The 18,354-nt window shown below is 46.1% G+C and overlaps 1 protein-coding gene across 5 annotated transcripts in view; it reads left to right on the forward strand.

Annotated features, from left to right (window-relative positions):
• The window catches only part of fgf11a (fibroblast growth factor 11a), a 93,386-nt gene that overhangs the window by 73,487 nt on the left and 1,545 nt on the right, over positions 1–18,354 (forward strand). The window contains exons 4-6 of one of the 5 annotated variants that reach the window (XM_060076881.1): positions 12,003–12,201; positions 12,584–18,071; positions 18,246–18,273. In XM_060076881.1, coding sequence (XP_059932864.1) covers positions 12,003–12,201; positions 12,584–12,738 — 354 coding nt within the window. In that variant the 3' untranslated portion in view covers positions 12,739–18,071; positions 18,246–18,273. Of the gene's footprint in view, positions 1–12,002; positions 12,202–12,583; positions 18,274–18,354 lie in introns of all 5 variants that reach the window. The other 4 variants (XM_060076884.1, XM_060076882.1, XM_060076880.1 and 1 more) reach the window with 4 other exon arrangements.

Consider the following 18,354-nt stretch of genomic DNA (forward strand, 5'->3'; position numbering starts at 1 on the left):
TACTGCATAAAGCCTCCCCTAGCGACTGATGGTGTTAACACAATACGATGACATTTAAGCATTTGGTCTTCAGCATTCGATGGACTGCTCACTAAAACAGCCCATCTATAACTTTTAACAGTTGATTTCCACATCGGAAATGTCACAGGAAATTGGCTTTCAACACACTTGTTAGAAGGGGAAAAAAACAAGGATTTCTGTTGCCCTTTTTTTAAATGAGAGAAAGCCAGTGATGCTAGAAACGTGTCAGGTCGCGAGGAGAGAGCCGACACAATGCCCTGAAACCATACTGTGGACTGTGGGCGGCTTTTAGGATTGTGTATGTGTAAAGACAAACCTAGTTTTGGGCTTGTCGTAGACGGTCACTGTGAAGCGAGCCATGCGACACGCAACAACAGACCGGGCAGCATCTCCATCTAAACGCCCTGAAAGAAAAAGGGGAGAGCAAATGTCTTACCGTCTAGTAGTGAATCTGATAATACTGTGTCCGCATATGCTAATGTACGTATGTATGTATGTGTGTGTGTGTGCGTGTGTGTGTGTGTGTATTGGCTTGTGTGTGTGTGTGTGTGTGTGTGTGTGTGTGTGTGTGTGTGTGTGTGTGTGTGTGTGTGTGTGTGTGTGTGTGTGTGTGTGTGTGTGTGTGTGTCTGTGTGTGTGTGTGTGTGTGTGTGTGTGACGCATGCCTGCGTGCGTGCGTGTGTTTGTGTGTGTGTGTGTATGTGTGTGTGTGTTTGTGCATGTGTGTTTGTGTGTGTGTGTGTGGTCAGTCAGTCAGTTGGTCAGCAGCCTGCTTAAACACTGCTGCAGCAGTCTGCCCATGGGCATGTGTACAGCGGTGTTTAATTGCGATGGATGGTCGGTGGTCCGGCACCCAGTCACAGCCTCCATCAGAACAAGCTGCTAAACCCCCATAGCCCCGCAGCCTGCAGGGAGAGGAGAACCTGTATTTATATATAAAGAGAGAGTCAAGGGTAGTTGTTTTGTGTGCGGTTGTTACATGTGCCTGTGTTTGTGTGCGTGCGCCAGTGTGTGTGTGTGTTCCTGTGCGTGTGCCTGTCTGGGCCAATGTGTGTGCCTGTGTGGCTGTGTGTGTGTGTGTGGTGTGGTGGTGTGTGTGCATGCGTGTGAGTGAGGGTGTGTCTGTAGGTGCGTGTGTGTGGGTGGGTGAACAGTAAGCCTAGATCAAAGCACCTTGGGCATCGAGAAGAACTTCTGCTGGATCCGGCTGAGCGCCACACCACGCTCACCTTTGAGGACTTTCTCCACACCCAAATACAAACACACGCACGCACGCACGCACGCACACACGCCAAACACTTCCAGTCCACCAGACTTTATATCTGACCTCCGTCGAAGACGAAGAGGAAGAAAAAACAGCATGTCTGTTTTTATCAGAGTCAGCACTCCTCTCTTCTCTTCTCTTCTCCATTTTTCACAAAGCATCTCTCTCTCTCTCTCTCTCTCTCTCTCCCTCTCCCTCTCCCTCCCTCTCCCTCTCCCTCTCCCTCTCTCTCTCTCTCTCTCTCTCTCTCTCTCTCTCTCTCTCTCTCCCTCTCTCTCTCCCTCTCTCTCTCCCTCTCTCTCTCACACACAGCCCTTCCATCCTGACGTGGCAAGAAACTTGGACGTAGACATGGGTGGCCTTGAGCGAAAAGCAAAAGTTTGCGCACGTGTGTGTGGTGTGTGTGTGTGTGTGTGTGTGTGTGTGTGTGTGTGTGTGTGTGTGTGTGTGTGTGTGTGTGTGAGTGTGTGTGTGTGTGTGTGAGTGTGTGTGTGTGTGTGTGCACACACACACACACACACACACACGCAGTGTGGATCGATGGAGAGGGTCAGGATGAAGAGAGAGGCTTGCTGAGAGAGAACGAGGGCTGCTTTCAGCTGGAAAATCCCCAAACACACGGGCAGAGGACATCCCTCCCTCCCTCCCTCCCTCCCTCCCTCCCTCCCTCCCTCTCTCTCAACCACTAATTCTCCCCTTCTTCCCAATCCTGGCACCTTTTTTCTCTCTCCTCCCATCTTTCCATCTAAATCCTCCCTCCCTCCTTCTTTTCCCCCAGTGTTACCCCGCCTGTACCCTCTCCAGCTGTTCTCATTGCCCTGTGTGTGTGTGTGTGTGTGTGTGTGTGTGTCTGTTTGTGTGTGTGTGTGTGTGTGTGTGTGTGCGTGTGCGTGTGCGTTTGTGTGCGTGTGCGTTTGTGTGCGTGTGCATGTGCATGCGTGTGTGCATGTTAGCGTGTGTGTTTGTGCGTACAGAAACTATTCTTGATTAAGAACTCAATTGACGGGTTAAGATGTTAACTTTGATGAATGTGTAGACTTGGCCGGAGGCGGGATTGATCCCATTCCAATTTCATTTTCATCGTTAGACTTAGGATATTATTTTATAGTTACACAATCCCCTGGTTACATTTTGTAAACTATTATCAAAGAGGTTTCCATCAGAACAACAGCAGGGCTTGACTTGTTCAGGGTCGTTGCAGTCGTTAAGAACCCAATTCCCAATCCCGGCAGCACTCAACCTATTTTGGTCATTAATATCTCGCTAAGTGCTAATTCCCAACATGAATAGACACTACAGTTACGCAAGCGCTATGCAGGTTGATCGGGTTTTTCAGGAGTGCTTATGCCGCCGATGAGTCACAAATGCTATCTCCTTATGCAGTGTCTATGTATGCACGATATACACCGCAGGATGCTTCATTTAGTGGCTCTGACCTATAAAATATCTCGTCGGCCCATAAAAACGGGATACCCAGAAGGGTCCCTAAAGGCTCGGTTTGGCACTCAGTCGTTGCAATGAAAAAAGTGATTCTTGAAATCAATCAAATGACACAAAACTTTTTTATGACAGCATTTTGTTAATTTGACACATAGAGACACTAGGGTGGGTTAATGTATTCAAACACTTGGTGGGTTGGCAATGTTGTTTGGCGTAAAATCGATACAATTGAGAAAATACTGTTTCTCCCACCAACTCTCATTTTCAAATATATCACTCTGTTGCTGGCCTCTTCCAGCATCTCTACCCTTGCAAGTGAAAGCCCATAATAAAACTATGATGTCTAATGATAGCAGACCAATATCAGACAGAATGCTTTGACAGGAATGGATGTCAGCTGATTAAACGTTGCGTCACTGTGATTATATGTTATAATGTCATACACAGACACAGTGCGCTGCCGACATCTGTCTGGTGAACAGAGGGGTCGATAAGTGCTGCGATGTTTAAGGCGTGGGATTAACCCTTGGTTTCCCCTAAGCCGTTTGAAGTCACTCACGGTTGGACACGCCGCTGACTTCCTCATCCAATCAGAGTCAACTCACCGTGCTCTGCTTTTGTTGTTTCTGTTAGGTTTCATATTTTTTCCAGCCCTACTGCGTATTGAATTTTTGCCGGGCTTTGCATCGCAGCAGTTCTCTGCCTCGCTGAATCGTGGCTGAGGTGCATTTGTTAATGTTTGTTTCTACTCCATGCCCCAGCTAACTGACCCTACAGATTCTGGGGTAACACAATTGATTGTCATTCTGTGGTTGGCTTAAAACGGTGGTAAACTGGTAAACTGGGGTTTAAATTGGTCACTGCTTAGGAAGTCGTTACAAACCGCAAGCCCTCATTAAACACAATACTGTTCTTTTTTACATTTCAGAAAAGTATCAGTCTTTAACTTTTTCCAGGTACAGTTTGAGTATGGTTTAACTCGTTTGTATTTAAATGGCATTTGAGAGTCTAGGGTGGAGCGAGGCTGAACTGCATCATCTGTTACCAAAAGGTTACATATTTTGGATAACATCTAATTTGGCTCTATCACCCATTTACTTTATAGGTGTCGGTGAATGGCGTGTGTATTTGGTTAAAAGAAGTATAGTTGTCTTTACTTTCTCTCCTTTCAATCACATCTCTCATTCTCGCTCGCCCTTGTTTCCCTCATAGTACCCACATTTATTTTCATTATTTTTGTCCTCACTCTCTCTCATTCTCTCTCTCTCTCTAGCTTTATGTTGAGGTCTCTCTCTCACTCTCGTTTTCTCTCCCCCTTGCTGCTCCTCCAAATAAGGGAGTGAGTGATGAATGAGAGCCCGATCCATCCGTCACTCCTGATGGTGTGTGTGTGTGTGTGTGTGTGTGTGTGTGTGTGTGTGTGTGTGTGTGTGTGTGTGTGTGTGTGTGTGTGTGTGTGTGTGTGTGTGTGTGTGTGTGTGTGTGTGTGTGTCTCGGTTTGCTCCTGCTGGCCTCCCACTGATATCGGATGGATCCGTCATGTCTCTCTGTCATAACAGCAGACATGCATGAGTGGCTTTTGACACACACACACACACACACACACACACACACACACACACATACACACACACACACACACACACACACACACACACACACACACACACACACACACACAGACACAGACACAGACACACAGACACACACACACACACACACACTAACACACACACATACAGGCACATGCACACACACACTTGCCCTCATACATATAAGCATAAAGCACACAAAGACACACACACTCACTCTTGGGCACACACACAAAAGCACAAAGGACGCAAACACATACACACATACACAAACATAAACAGAAACACATGCAAAACCCACACACACAAGCACACAAACTAAAGGAGTGTGTGTGTGTCCTGTTGCTGCTGCATGGTTTGAGGGTCACTTGGGTTTATTTACATCTTAATTACTTGCTGTTGTTGTTGCCGGTCTTTACATTCTGTGTCTCGGCTGCCTCTTCGTTAGTCAACTCTGTTGCAGCTTTTTCCTGTCTTGTTGTGAATTAATCCTCAGTCTCTTCTCTGTAATACTCTTTCTCTCTTCTCTCCCTCCCTCAAATTGTATATATATTTTATTTTGCTCACTCCTTTTTGTAATATCCTATCTCCTCTCTCTCTAACTCTTCTCTACCCCCTTTGTAGTATATTTTCTTTCTGTGTATATATCTCTCCTCTCCTCTTTATAATCCTCCTTCTCTCTCCTTGTATCGCTCTTTCTATCTCTCCCCTCCCCTTTGTAATATACTCTTCCTCTTTATGCCGCTCCTTCTCTTTCTCGCCCTCCCCTCGACCATTTTTCAATCCCCACCTCTCTTCAACCCATCGTACCCTATGTAAAGTGGAGCATGCTTTTTAATCTGCTAAAACTAAAAAAGTGAGACAGATGTGAAAGAAAGAAAAAAAAGAAAGAGGATCCACTCAGATCTATGTGTGTGGACTCCGGTACCGATCACAGATCAGAGCGGGCTTTAGGCTCCTTGAACAGCAGCCCCTCTGGGGTGGGAGCTGGGAACTCTGTGCGAGAGGCGAGAATAGGATGAGTTCATTTGAGAACACTGGTGGCACGCTCAGCTTACCGATCAGCTGCGAGGTGCCAGCGTGATGTAAGCATGCCCTGCTGGCCGGTGCATTGATCTACGCTTCGGTAACATAAAAGTTATTAAAAAAGGATGTGTAGAATGACGATTAAACTCAGGCGACACATTGTTCATTGCCGGTGCGACTCTCAAGTCTTGTTAGCGCGTCAGGGCGGGGGGCTAATAGAAAAGTGCTTCTTTTCCAGTTCTTGCCAAGTTCTAGGGAAACATTTGTCTTTATCAGCTGTGTGTAAAGTAACAGCGGCAACAAATCTAGCCCACACAGAGTGCAAGGATGTAAAGGACATGAGAAGTCCCTCTTCATGAGCTCCTGAAGAAAAAGAGTGTCTCATTAAAAACCACTAAGAGCTGAAGGTATCGCCTGAAAATCCTCACCTTATGTCTTAAAACCTTATTGTTGCGACAATGAGAAAGAAAAGGTCAAGCAAATAAAATCCATAAAAAGGCTTCATCGACTTTAAGAAGCTGTTCTAACGGATGCATAGAGAGAGAGTGGGACAATATCAATATATTTGTGTTCTCTTCACTTTGGCAACGTTTGGCGGTGTCCCAGAAATGCTTTTGTAACTGTGTCAAATCTTCCACTAACCGAGCAGAAGTTTTGGTGTCGCGGGTTCCACGCAGACACGAAGGGTTTGGGGTAGAATGACTCCTCCTGCTTCGTTAATGACATTCATGCATGAGTGAATGAATGATAGGATGGATTTACTCTCGACCAATTTGAATGTCCCAATCCGCACATTGTTTCGCTTCACAATTTATCCTGCATTGATTCACTGCAGGACTTAAATATTTGTATCAAGACGGATAAAATGGAAGTTGTTCGATATAGTTGAGTGTAAGCAGAGTAGCGTGTTTATAGAGTATGTAGTGATGATAGTTTACGATGACACATAAAAGACAAGTACCAAATACCTTCAAGTACTACGCACACACACACACACACACACACACACACACACACACACACACACACACACACACACACACACACACACACACACACACACACACACACACACACACAAAAACACATTGTATGATGCCTTAGGTATCTATTTTACAGAAATTCACTATTCTGTACGCAAAGAATATCCATTTAGTCATCTTCATCTCTTGCACGGACACACGCACAAACAAACACACGCACGCACGCACGCACGCACGCACGCACGCACGCACGCACGCACGCACGCACGCACGCACACACGCACACACGCACGCACACACGCACACACGCACACACGCACACACACTGTTCTCTACGGGGGGACATAGGATAGCCATCTCATTACAAACCTCAGAGATGATGCCAGACCTCAGGTTCTCCACATGGCCTTGCTGTCCAGGGTGAGGGGGAAGGGGGGAGTAATGAGCATGAGGCCAGAGAAATGAATAGCTGGTTAATGAATGGAAGCATCATCACTGACCGGGCTGATAAAGCTGGAATAATTAGCTAGGTTGGGTGCTGCCTGCCGAGCTAACCGGGTTACCGCAGAAAGCAGGCCCGGTCTCTCTTCTTTAAGGCTAGACCGATATACAAAAACGGCGAAAATTCCCAAAACATTACAAATATACAAAAGTATTTTCATACAAACTTAGAATGAATAAATGTATTATAAGATTGGTTGTGATCATATGTACAGAAATTGTCAAATAAGTGCAGTAAATACTGTGAATTAGGCTTTGCTGTGCGGATGTGCCCCATTACATCAGGAGCACTTTATCACCCTCATTGATCTATAGCTGCCATGTTTTGGTCGAACTAATGATGCAGAAAATGAAGGAGGGAAGCATCATTTAATGGAAAGATACCCCAGGAGCCTTATGGCATTATATAAAACAGTAAAACAACTGAGAAACATGCAGTGGTTGATATACTAAAATATAATTGTGCTGCTCTGGGGCATGGTCTTGCAATTACAGTCCTTTTCTTACAGTTTTTCTGTAAAATAATTCAAGGTAAAATAATTTAATCTCATTGAAATGTAGTTTAATTTGTGCCATCTGTGCATATTTTAAAATCATAAAAGAAAACCAAAGACAGTTTATATTTTCCTTCAATTGAAACTGCATGAATGGTTGTTCTAACAGGAAAAAAAAAAGCGACGGAAACGTTGCCGCATTGATAATCATTTCAAATTACTCTGCTGTAGAAAATTCAAAAACACACACACACAAACACTCACAAAAAGAAAACACAGACTCACACACTCACAAAGAGTAGTGCTAGTTCACAGTTAAACCATCTCATTCATAACACAACACGTGGTAACGCAGTGGACTGAAACTCTGACTGTATCAAGTGTTGGATGGTAAGATAATATCGAGTCGTGGATCCCAGTATTGAATCCAAGGCAATGGGAGGCTGACGCTTTAAACCAATCAACAGGGGAATGGCGGCCTCATTCACACAGTAATAGAGGGACAGAGCGAGAGCAGGGTTTGTCTTCGCCGCGTTCTACACCAGCGAATTATAACACAAATTTAATAAAAACATGTTAACAAACAGACTTTGGCTGCAGTCTTTGGGAATATAAAGTACTGGGATATGCAAAGAATATATAGGTTTTTCAGAGCAGTTAGTCGGAGTGAGAGGACAGAAACTGAGAGAGCGGAGGGAGCTAGAGAGATCAAACTGGATTGAGACAGGACTACCGAGTAAATAGGAAGACGGAAGAGATAGGAACGGAGAGCTAGATAGATCAATGGGATCAGGGGAGGGAAGAGAGAGGGAGTCTGCTGTAGGACGAGGTATACATCTCTCCCAGGATGTATCCAGATAGAAAGGGTTTGTATCGTGGACCTACGGACTTCAGTGAGGGTTTTTATACTGCTTGTGACATTCATAGTCAAATATGTTGTTTGACTTATGTCAATAAAATGACAATAGTATAATAATAGTCTGATATATTTATGTATTTATTTTATTTACACGGGGGTTTTTGCATTTCACATTCAGCCTCTCGCCACCAGGGGGGGCTGCAGCCCCCCCAGCCCCCCCACTTCCAGCGTCCATGCCATTAGGAGAAGGTAATGCTGAAGGTAGAGTTAAAAAGAGATAGAGAGAGTAAAGTCCTTAATCAGGGTTTTTCTGCTCAACAGTCACATCAAGGCTCCAAATCAATCCTGCAAATTGGTCTGTTCCACGACAAGGTTACCAAACGACAGTAGGATGGATGGAGGGAGAGAGAGAACGGGGGATGGAGAGAGGGAAAGAGTGAGAGAGGATATTAAATAGAACAGGAATATGTTAGAGCAATTACTAGAGACATTGAGAGAGGGTGTTTGTGTGTGTGTGTGTGTGTGTGTGTGTGTGTGTGTGTGTGTGTGTGTGTGTGTGTGTGTGTGTGTGTGTGTGTGTGTATCCATGTGTGTGTGTCCTAGATCTTTTGACCGGACTGTGTTGAGGTCAGCTATGGGTGAAGGATTCGGATATTTGTTGTTACAAGAAACCCCAGCCTGGCTGAGTTATGGCCTCCCTTTAAAGCACTGTTTTCTACCCCACATGTGTGTGTGTGTGTGTGTGTATGTGTATGTGTGTGTGTGTGTGTGTGTGTGTGTGTGTGTGTTTGTGTTCGCTGCTTCTGTGAATGAGTTCGTCTGTGCCTCTGTGCGTGCGTGTGTGTGTGTGTGTGTGTGTGTGTGTGTGTGTGTGTGTGTGTGTGTGTGTGTGTGTGTGTGTGTGTGTGTGTGTGTGTGTGTGTGTGTGTGTGTGTGTGTGTGTGTGTGTGTGTGTCAACCCGGCCCCAGGAATGTCTCTATCACTCAGGAATTACCATACGCCAAGGTCCGTTGAAAGCCCAATAAGGCATTTATTCATGGCACAACAGAAAACGCGGGGGAAACGAAAATATTACTATGGCTCCTAGAGCCATAAGAGTCAGTGTTCCTGACTCTCTGGCCCCGGGGAGGGAGGTCGCTCCAGTCTGCAGCTCCGTTCCGGCGGTGCGCTCCTCGTCGGCGAACGTCGTCCGTGTGTGCGGGATCCCTCGGGAACGCTGGGGAAAGGTCCGCTAGATCCACTTGTTGACCCGTCCGTATCGGGTCCTGGGGATTCCCTGGTCCACCCGTGCTCCCAGGTCCCTGCTCTAATGGCGCGTTTCCACTGCAGGGTGCGTAATGGATCGGTTCGCAAAGGTGCGGTACGGGTTGCGTTTCCACCGCCAAAAGTGGGCGTGACACGGACGTACCCGTTTTGGCCTCGTTTTCAGGACTCCTCCGTTGGGGTACTGAAAACGAGACGAGACGCCTGAAAGGGTCCCGGGAAATTCTAGCTACACACCCCCTCCGTTGATTGGTCGACAGAATCATCACTTCCGGGCGACGTGGGGATAAAAACAAACAAACAGTAGCCTCGAGGTATTATTCTTTACAATTAACATGTCGCGTAAAACGCTTGCTTGGGCGAACAAGGAGGTGGAGACGTTCGTCTGCATTCTTGGGGAGGAAGACGTTGTTTACGATGTTTACGTAGCTGCCGCGGCGATCGACATCCGGCCTACCTTAAAGGGTACTGTCGGCGGTGGAAACGCGACCTCGGAACTGAGCTGGGCTATAACGCCCCCTCCCTACCGCACCTTTGCGAACCGATCCGTTCCGCACCCTGCAGTGGGAACGCGGCATTATGCCCCATTTCCACTGCAGGGTGCGGAACGGATCGGATCGCAAAGGTGCGGTAGGGAGGGGGCAGTATAGCCCAGCTCAGTTCCGAGGTCGCGTTTCCACTGCCGACAGTACCCTTGGTGGTAGGCCGGATGTCAATCGCCGCGGCAGCTACGTAAACATCGTAAACAACGTCTTCCTCCGCAAGAATGCAGACGAACGTCTCCACCTCCTTGTTCGCCCAAGCAAGCTTTTTACGCGACATGTTAATTGTAAAGAATAATACCTTGAGGCTACTGTTTGTTTGTTTTTATCCCCGCGTCACCCGGAAGTGACGATTCTGTCGACCAATCAACGGAGGGGGGGTGTAGCTAGAATTCCAGGGTACCCTTTCAGGCGTCTGGTCTCGTTTTGGGTACCGCAACGGAGGAGTCCCTAGAATGGGGTCGGAACGGGTACGGCAAAGTCCGGGTCACGCCCACTTTTGGCGGTGGAAACGCGATCCGACCCGCACCTTTGCGATCCGATCCGTTCCGCACCCTGCAGTGGAAATGCGCCTTTAGAGAACATGTCACATACTTTTAAAGGGTACCTGGTCTTCAGCCGCAGGTGTTCTCCATTACGCCGATTAGGGTGACGCAATGGACTCTCTCTGGCTCCGACTGGTGGATATCGCCGGTATACACCCTCCTCCACCTCTCCCCTGGGCCGCCTGGCCCGAGGGGTTGGGACAGGGTTGCACCAGTGTGTGTGTGTGTGTGTGTGTGTGTGTGTGTGTGTGTGTGTGTGTGTGTGTGTGTAATGCCGCTTTTCCACCGCACATGTAGCTCGACTCGACACGACTCGACACGACACGACTCGACACGGTAGCAACACGGGTGCTTTTCCACCGCAAATAGTACCTCCTGGACGTGGGCGGGGTCGGCTGCGCGAAAGGGCCGTGACGTATTTGTGTACGCGACGCAAACAACACATACGCAACCCACACATGGACAGAACCCACATAACAACAATGGAGGACATCGATCACATTACTATTATTAGCCGGCATGTTGAAGAAGTTGGAGAAGTGGAACATGTTGGCTGCGGCGCTGCTATGGATGTTACCAGCATGGTTGCCATGTCGCTCTCGTGACTTCGTCACACTCTCTGGCCAATCAGTCGCCGGCCGTCTGCCGACGTCACCTTTTAGCATCGGCTCAGCTCGCTTGGTACCTAGAGCGAGTAGGTACTAGAAAAAGCAGCCACTTCAGGTACCAGATACCATGGTACCGCGGTGGAAACGCAAAAAATGCGAGCTGAGTCGAGTCGTGTCGAGTCGTGTCGAGCTGGTACCATGCAGTGGAAAAGCGGCATAAGAGTGTTTGTTGTTGTTGTTGTAGCAGCTGTGATTCTACCGTAACCCTGTCACTATGAATTGTGTGAGTGTTTTCTTCTATTCCGAGCTGAGCCGGCGAGATTCAAGATTTAATGTATAAAGAGTATTACAAATAAATAACACTAACATACATACTCGTGCGCGGACACACCATACCACGTTGTTCATTCTCCTTTTTTCTCTACATATACTATAGATGCTCGGGATGACTGCTAATAACATGCATTTTGTGTGTATATTGTTGTGTGTATGTGTGTGTGTGTGTGTGTGCATGTGATTTGATGTTGTGTTTCGGATTGAATAATAGAAAGCCATTTTCACCTTGTATTATGCATTCAGACATCATCATGGATTCACTAACACCATTGAATAGCGTATCAAAACGACTGCACATATTACCATCGGATGAAACAGATAAAAGGACTCATCCATGGCTTAGCGTCAACATGTTGCATTCTCTGTTGCCTTTGAGGTAAATATACGGTTATCTATTCTTATAGTGTACTAACACTTGTGTGTGTGTGTGTGTGTGTGTGTGTCTGTGCTTGTGTGTGTGTATGTCTTTGTGTGTGTGTGTGCGTGTGTGCGTGTGTGTGTGTGTGTGTGTGTGTGTCCTCCTCCAGAAACTCTTCACGCCCGAGTGTAAGTTCAAGGAGTGTGTGTTTGAGAACTACTACGTGACCTACTCGTCAATCCTGTACCGCCAGACGCAGTCGGGCCGCGCCTGGTACATCGGCATCAACCGCGACGGGCTGGTCATGAAGGGCAACCGCGTGAAGAAGACCAAGGGCGCCGCCCATTTCCTGCCCAAGCTCATCGAAGGTACAGGAACAGGAAGCTCCTCATGTCCGTACTCAAAGGATCAAACCTTTGCTCAGTGTTGCCAAGATACAAGATAGACAAGATTTCACTTTGAATTCACATACAGAAGCTTGGACATTTGATTCAAGCAACATGAGTTAATCTAACACAACATTTACTCACAATGTTTATTGTTGTTTGATCAGAGGAGAGGCTCCGGAGACGAGTTGTCAATTAGTTGGACAAAGTTTCCTCTGAAAATAACGTAATCATCATTATATTGACACTACTGTGCTCAAACCGCAATTAGCTGGTCGAGTAACCGCGTCCTCGTTTATGGTTAATGCCATTCACGCGTAATCACCTGCCCTTAATTCACAAACTTTCCCGCCCATTTCCACAGTGGCCATGTACCGGGAGCCCTCCCTCCACGACGTGGCGGTGCAAAGCCCGCCACGGAAAACACCCAAGACCACCAGCGACTCGCCCACACACAAGAAGGACCCCCCCTCCAAACTAAGACCACCTCCACCTCCTAGCACTCAAGAGACCTCCTGAGGCACATTAACGGGGGGCAAAAATGGACGGGGAGGTGTGTGTGTGTGTTTGAACTTTGACCTCTGCGAGAACCTTGATGAGAACCCCAGTGTGTGCACCACAAACACACACTCACACGGGGTCACATGGATGGGTGGGGCCCGCGGTCCTCAGAGGCCTCCATCCAGGCGCCACAGTCGTGTGCATAATCTCTTTCACACAAATGCCACTCGTTTTTCTTGTGGCGTGGCGTGGCCTGACCCCTGACCCCTGACTGACCCCTGACCTGACAGATCCTGTCCGAGGCGGTCAGCCACCTCAGAGACAACGGTGAACTCTAGACAAACTCCGTAGAGGTCTTCATCCTTCACATCCCTGTTGAGTGGAAGAAAAAATACATTCATCTATGTATCTATATCTATAGATATAGATATAGATATAGTTGTCTCGTTAAAAGCTCCTCTTTTTAACTCTACAGATCCCCCCCCCATAGCCCACTCTACTCCTCAATGTCCTCTTCAGCTCATTCGGCGCCCCAACAGCAGAACCTGGATTTATAAAGAGCAATAACTTGTCTGCAGAAGCCGACTGGCACGTTTCAAAGCGAGGGCAAAGCAGGGGTGGGAGAGGAAGTCCCTCTCCATCCCCCATCTGGCGTCCATGTGGTTCATCAAATAACCACAAGAATACAACATCGGCATGTTCCCTTTCATTTTTGTTCTCCTTTACGTTTTTTATGGACCCGCTGTCACGTTTTGTTTTGACCCACCCCCCTGAACTCCAAACCCTGCTCACAAGCACAGCACATTCTGACCCTCGGACACTCTAGAAGTACCCCGTCACCGTCACGTGATCCAACATAATTGTGTCTTCACCCTGGGTGCTGGCAGTGTGGGGTTATGCCTGTGATTTACGATGTGGGTATGGGGTGATTGTTTGTCCGCACACTTTGATTGCGCAGATCACAATGGTAAGGATTGGATTAGTTTGTGAGATGGATGATTTCACACAGTGGAACTACAGCTCCCAAGATGCTCTGCTCACTGGCTCTTTCACTGCGAGTCTGAGCCCACAACATGAACACGTAACGCTCATTGTTATGAATACTCTTATGAGATTAATTCATATCAGTGTGTGCATGTACTTCATTGGTTGACTGGTGTTGCAGACACACACATCCCACAAACACACAGAGCCAGAGGTTTTGATAAAGGATGATGATGATGATGATGATGATGATGACGGTAAACCTTGTAGATCCACTGCAGTAGTGCTGCTTCTGTTCCCAGAGCCTTCAAGAACCACCCGCACACAAATCGTCAAAATGACGGTATTCTTTAGGTCTCACACCTTTATCCTGTATTCGCTGTAGGCCTAATATTGTTTAATTTCAGGTCGGCCTGAAAGATGTTTTTCGTGAGTCTACAGATTCTGTTTGAACGCACCAGCTTTTTTTTCAAAGATGAATCAATATTACCAGAAAACCAATATCCTCACAGATGGCTGTGTCTATCTACTCTATATATATTGTGTTTGGTCTCAACCCGCACAGGATATGTTGGCTCCGAGCTGTTGTGATCTATTTTTCGAAGCACCTTCGTTTGTTTTGTCTCTGTGTGTGAATCCACTTCTCAGATACGAGTGCGATGACTACTCTGACGTGGGTGTTGTGCGTTGTTGTTATATCTATAATTTTTTTTCCGTTGTCTTCAGAACTACCCGTGGTTTTATTTGTCGGTTTGTTTTGTTTGCTTTTGTCCAGAGACGAACCTTGAGCTGCTCTAAGAATCAAACATGTTTAGGGCTCTTGTTGCCTTCTTAGGGCTCATATTGCCTTTACGGAGACTGTATTACTAATAATTTCCTAAATAGTTATTATTATTATTATTATGCAAGGGATTCCAAGCCTCCGCTAACTTTGTTGGGTGATGCCGGCAATATTGAATACATTTGATGACAATATTGTATCATTTGAGAAAATTTTCAGGGGGTTTGAGGCAAATAATAACCAACCAAAGTGATGGCTCAAAGCAGAGAAATGTTTGGGGGATCATTCTTTGATATCTCACAGTTTCTTTGTGGCATATTTCTCCTTATTTATTGTTGTATTTGATATAACAAAAAAAAAAATTGTTAACCATTATTTCTGTCCCCATATTTCGTATTTTCCTTTCCCTGTGATTATATTTTATTTCTCGTACATTGAAAAACCAAAAGCAATCTTCATTTGTTTCCCCACATCCATCATGGCTCCCGTAAGGGGCACAATGAGGCAGGCAGGTCGTTCTCTCTCCTGCATAACATCAGCCGGCGCCGACGGCCAGAGAGACGCGCCTGTTATTGTGCGGCACAGACACATTAGCGGTGCTAAACGAACAAAGGAGAAAAAGTTGGAGGAAATAAATGAGACGGAGGGCGAGAGAACGGGAGGAAAGAAGGGGGTAAATTGGTATGGTAGAAAAAAAAGGAATCAAAATGGAAGAAAATCATGGTAGATAGAAAGAAGGAAACAAAGTCACAAAAAAGAAAGAAGGAAGGAAAGGAGGAATGATTTAGAAAGAGGGAGAAGGAAAGGACAGATTTTTATGGTATATCAGGGTTTATTTACGGGAGAATTGTTCTGTACTGAGTGCTTTCTTGGGAACAAGTGTGCTCTCAGACACTCACACACACACACACGCACACACATATACACATACACACACTCTCACACACACATCCACTCACACAAAAACACACACATCCACGCACACACGCCCACACACGAACACACACACACACACACACACGCACACAAATACACATACATATTCACATGCTGCGTGAAGCAGCATTCGTACAAATTGACAATCATACAAACATACGTATCCACTCTAACACTCTCACAGATGCAGCAAATAAGAATGCATATCTCTTCTTCTATCTCTCGGTACAACCATCCCCTCCCAACACACACACACACACACACACACACACACACACACACACACACACACACACACACACACACACACACACACACACACACACACACACACACACACACACACACAGACACAGTCATTCTACTCGAACAATGCATAATCCTGCTGCTCTCTGTAACTATGATTGATCAGCGTATGATACAGGAAAAGCAATGCATAAAATGAGCCTGGAAATGATGCCCATAATTTGAATAGTTCGGAGGCACAAATGGAGGAAAGAAAGAAAGAGCAATACGTTAGCAATATATTAGTTTCGCAATAACTGCCACTGCCATGAAACAGAGGACGGAAGCTACTGATTGGCTGAGCAGCATACTGTCTCCACACACTTTTAACATACCGATAAACCCACCATTTAATGACTTAAAAGTAAAAAAACTAGTAGCACTTTGTCGTCACCATTATCTCCCTCCACATGTTAGCATTTTGTTGTCAATCTGCTGAACTGTGTTTGCAGTACTGAAACCGTAGCGTGGCCTGAGAGCTGGCCTGATTCACACCGAACAACAGAACACGCCAATGGCTGCTGGCACAAAGAAACACACAGACATTTACCATTCCACCGTCTCTGTCCCAAGAGGACCGTCACACACACACACACACATACACACACACACATGCAATACACACTCTCTTTCCTCAACTAATGTCAAATTAGTGATTCCGAAGGTGTACCTTTGGCATTTTAGACACAGTTTGGATGAGTGCGGTGGGTGTGTGGATGCAAAATAATCAAATCAGAAATGGATTAATGATTGTGCTCCTTAATGAATGGGGAATAAAATAAGAGATAGAAATATCGGATGCTATCCAGAATAGGAGATAAGTTAACCGAATAATAGGGATATCTTTAAGGGATTATAACAAGGGTTGTGTGTTCATGGGGACCAGTGGGTTTGATTCTGCCAACAGAATGGAATTGAACGTAGGACTGAGGGCATACTGGACCCTGCAGTAACGCTGATATCTGGAGGTACAGAGGGGTACGAGACGCTACGGGCTAACGGTGCTAACTGCGCTAGCTTCTAGCCTAGGAAATATCTCTGCAACATAATACATTGAAATCTTGACCTCACCTGAAAATGCTACATCTTCACATTCTGTTGATAATTGTAGGTCATTTGCTTGTGTTTCAAACTTATACTTGTACACGTCACACCTTTAATCACAAAATGATCCAATAGCCCCTCCTGAAAATACCAGTTAATAGAGGAAATGATGACACCCTTGACAGAGAGCAGGAGAGAGAGAATCCCAGAGAGCCACCACCAACCCCACCGAGGTGTTGATCCCTCCCAGAACACATTATCTTAGCAACACAATTTCCCTTTCAGCCCCGAAGGTAGAGTATGTGTCCGAAAGGTGAGCTTTAACAACAACTCGTGGCGTTGTGAATGTCTGCAAAGGAGGGGCATTAGAGGGGGAGACTGAAAGTGAGAGAGACAGTGAAAGAATTAGAGAGAGCGCAAAAGACCAAGAAAAAAAAGGGAGTTAGGAGTGAGACATGGAGTTAAAATACTCGATAGCTTGGAGGCCAAATCAATGGCCAGTACTCCTGGGAGCAGGAACACATTAAACTGAGCCTGTGCGTATTATCTGTAGTGTGTGTGTGTGTGTGTGTGTGTGTGTGTGTGTGTGTGTGTGTGTGTGTGTGTGTGTGTGTGTGTGTGCATGTGAGAGAGATAGGATTAAAATATCCTGTAGAGGAATTTCCACGGTTCACAAGAACATTATTTAATTCATTTATTCTCTCCATTTGATACACTGGGTTATGTATGTGTGTGTGTGTGTGTGTGTGTGTGTGTGTGTGTGTGTGTGTGTGTGTGTGATTGTGTGTGCGTGTGCGTGTGCGTGTGTGTGTGTATGTGTTTAACTTTGAGATGGGGTCCCCACACCACGTCTGCAATGCAGCAGAAATCCCAATAGGGAGAGCTAAGGTGATCATAGAGAGTGACAGAGAGCCGTAGACAGAGTGAGACACACACAGAGAGAAGGGCTCATATAACACACACCTCTGGCATCTTCACACACACACACACACACACACACACACACACACACACACACACACACACACACACACACACACACACACACACACACACACACACACACACACACACACACACACACACACACATACACACACTCTGATAGCAATCCAGTGGGTAGGTTCCAGTGGCGATAGGACTCGTCCTGTAGCAAGGAAAGTTCACAAATAGTCTGGGGATTAGCCCCAACCCTTCCCATGAAACAATCCTCCAGGAATCTATGTGAGGGATGTAGAGTAGAGGTTCCAACTCAATGTGAAACAAAAAATACAAAAGAAGTGGTGAGAGTCAGAGTGAGGTATTTCTTAAGGGTAATAGGGTAAAGAGTCAGAGTGAGGTATTTCTTAAGGGTAATAAGGTAAAGAGTCAGAGTGAGGTATTTCTTAAGGGTGCTATGGTAAAGAGTCAGAGTGAGGTATCTCATAAGGGTACTTTGGTAAAGAGTCAGAGTGAGGTATCTCTTTAGGGTAATAAGGTAAAGAATCAGAGTGAGGTATATATTAAGGGTACTTTGGGAAAGAGTCAGAGTGAGGCATTTCTTAATGGTACTAAAGTAAATACTCAGTTATTTCTTAAGGGTACTTTGGTAAAGAGTTAGAGTG

The sequence above is a fragment of the Gadus macrocephalus genome, chromosome 17, assembly GCF_031168955.1.
Source record: "Gadus macrocephalus chromosome 17, ASM3116895v1".
NCBI classification, from domain to species: Eukaryota; Metazoa; Chordata; class Actinopteri; order Gadiformes; family Gadidae; genus Gadus; species Gadus macrocephalus.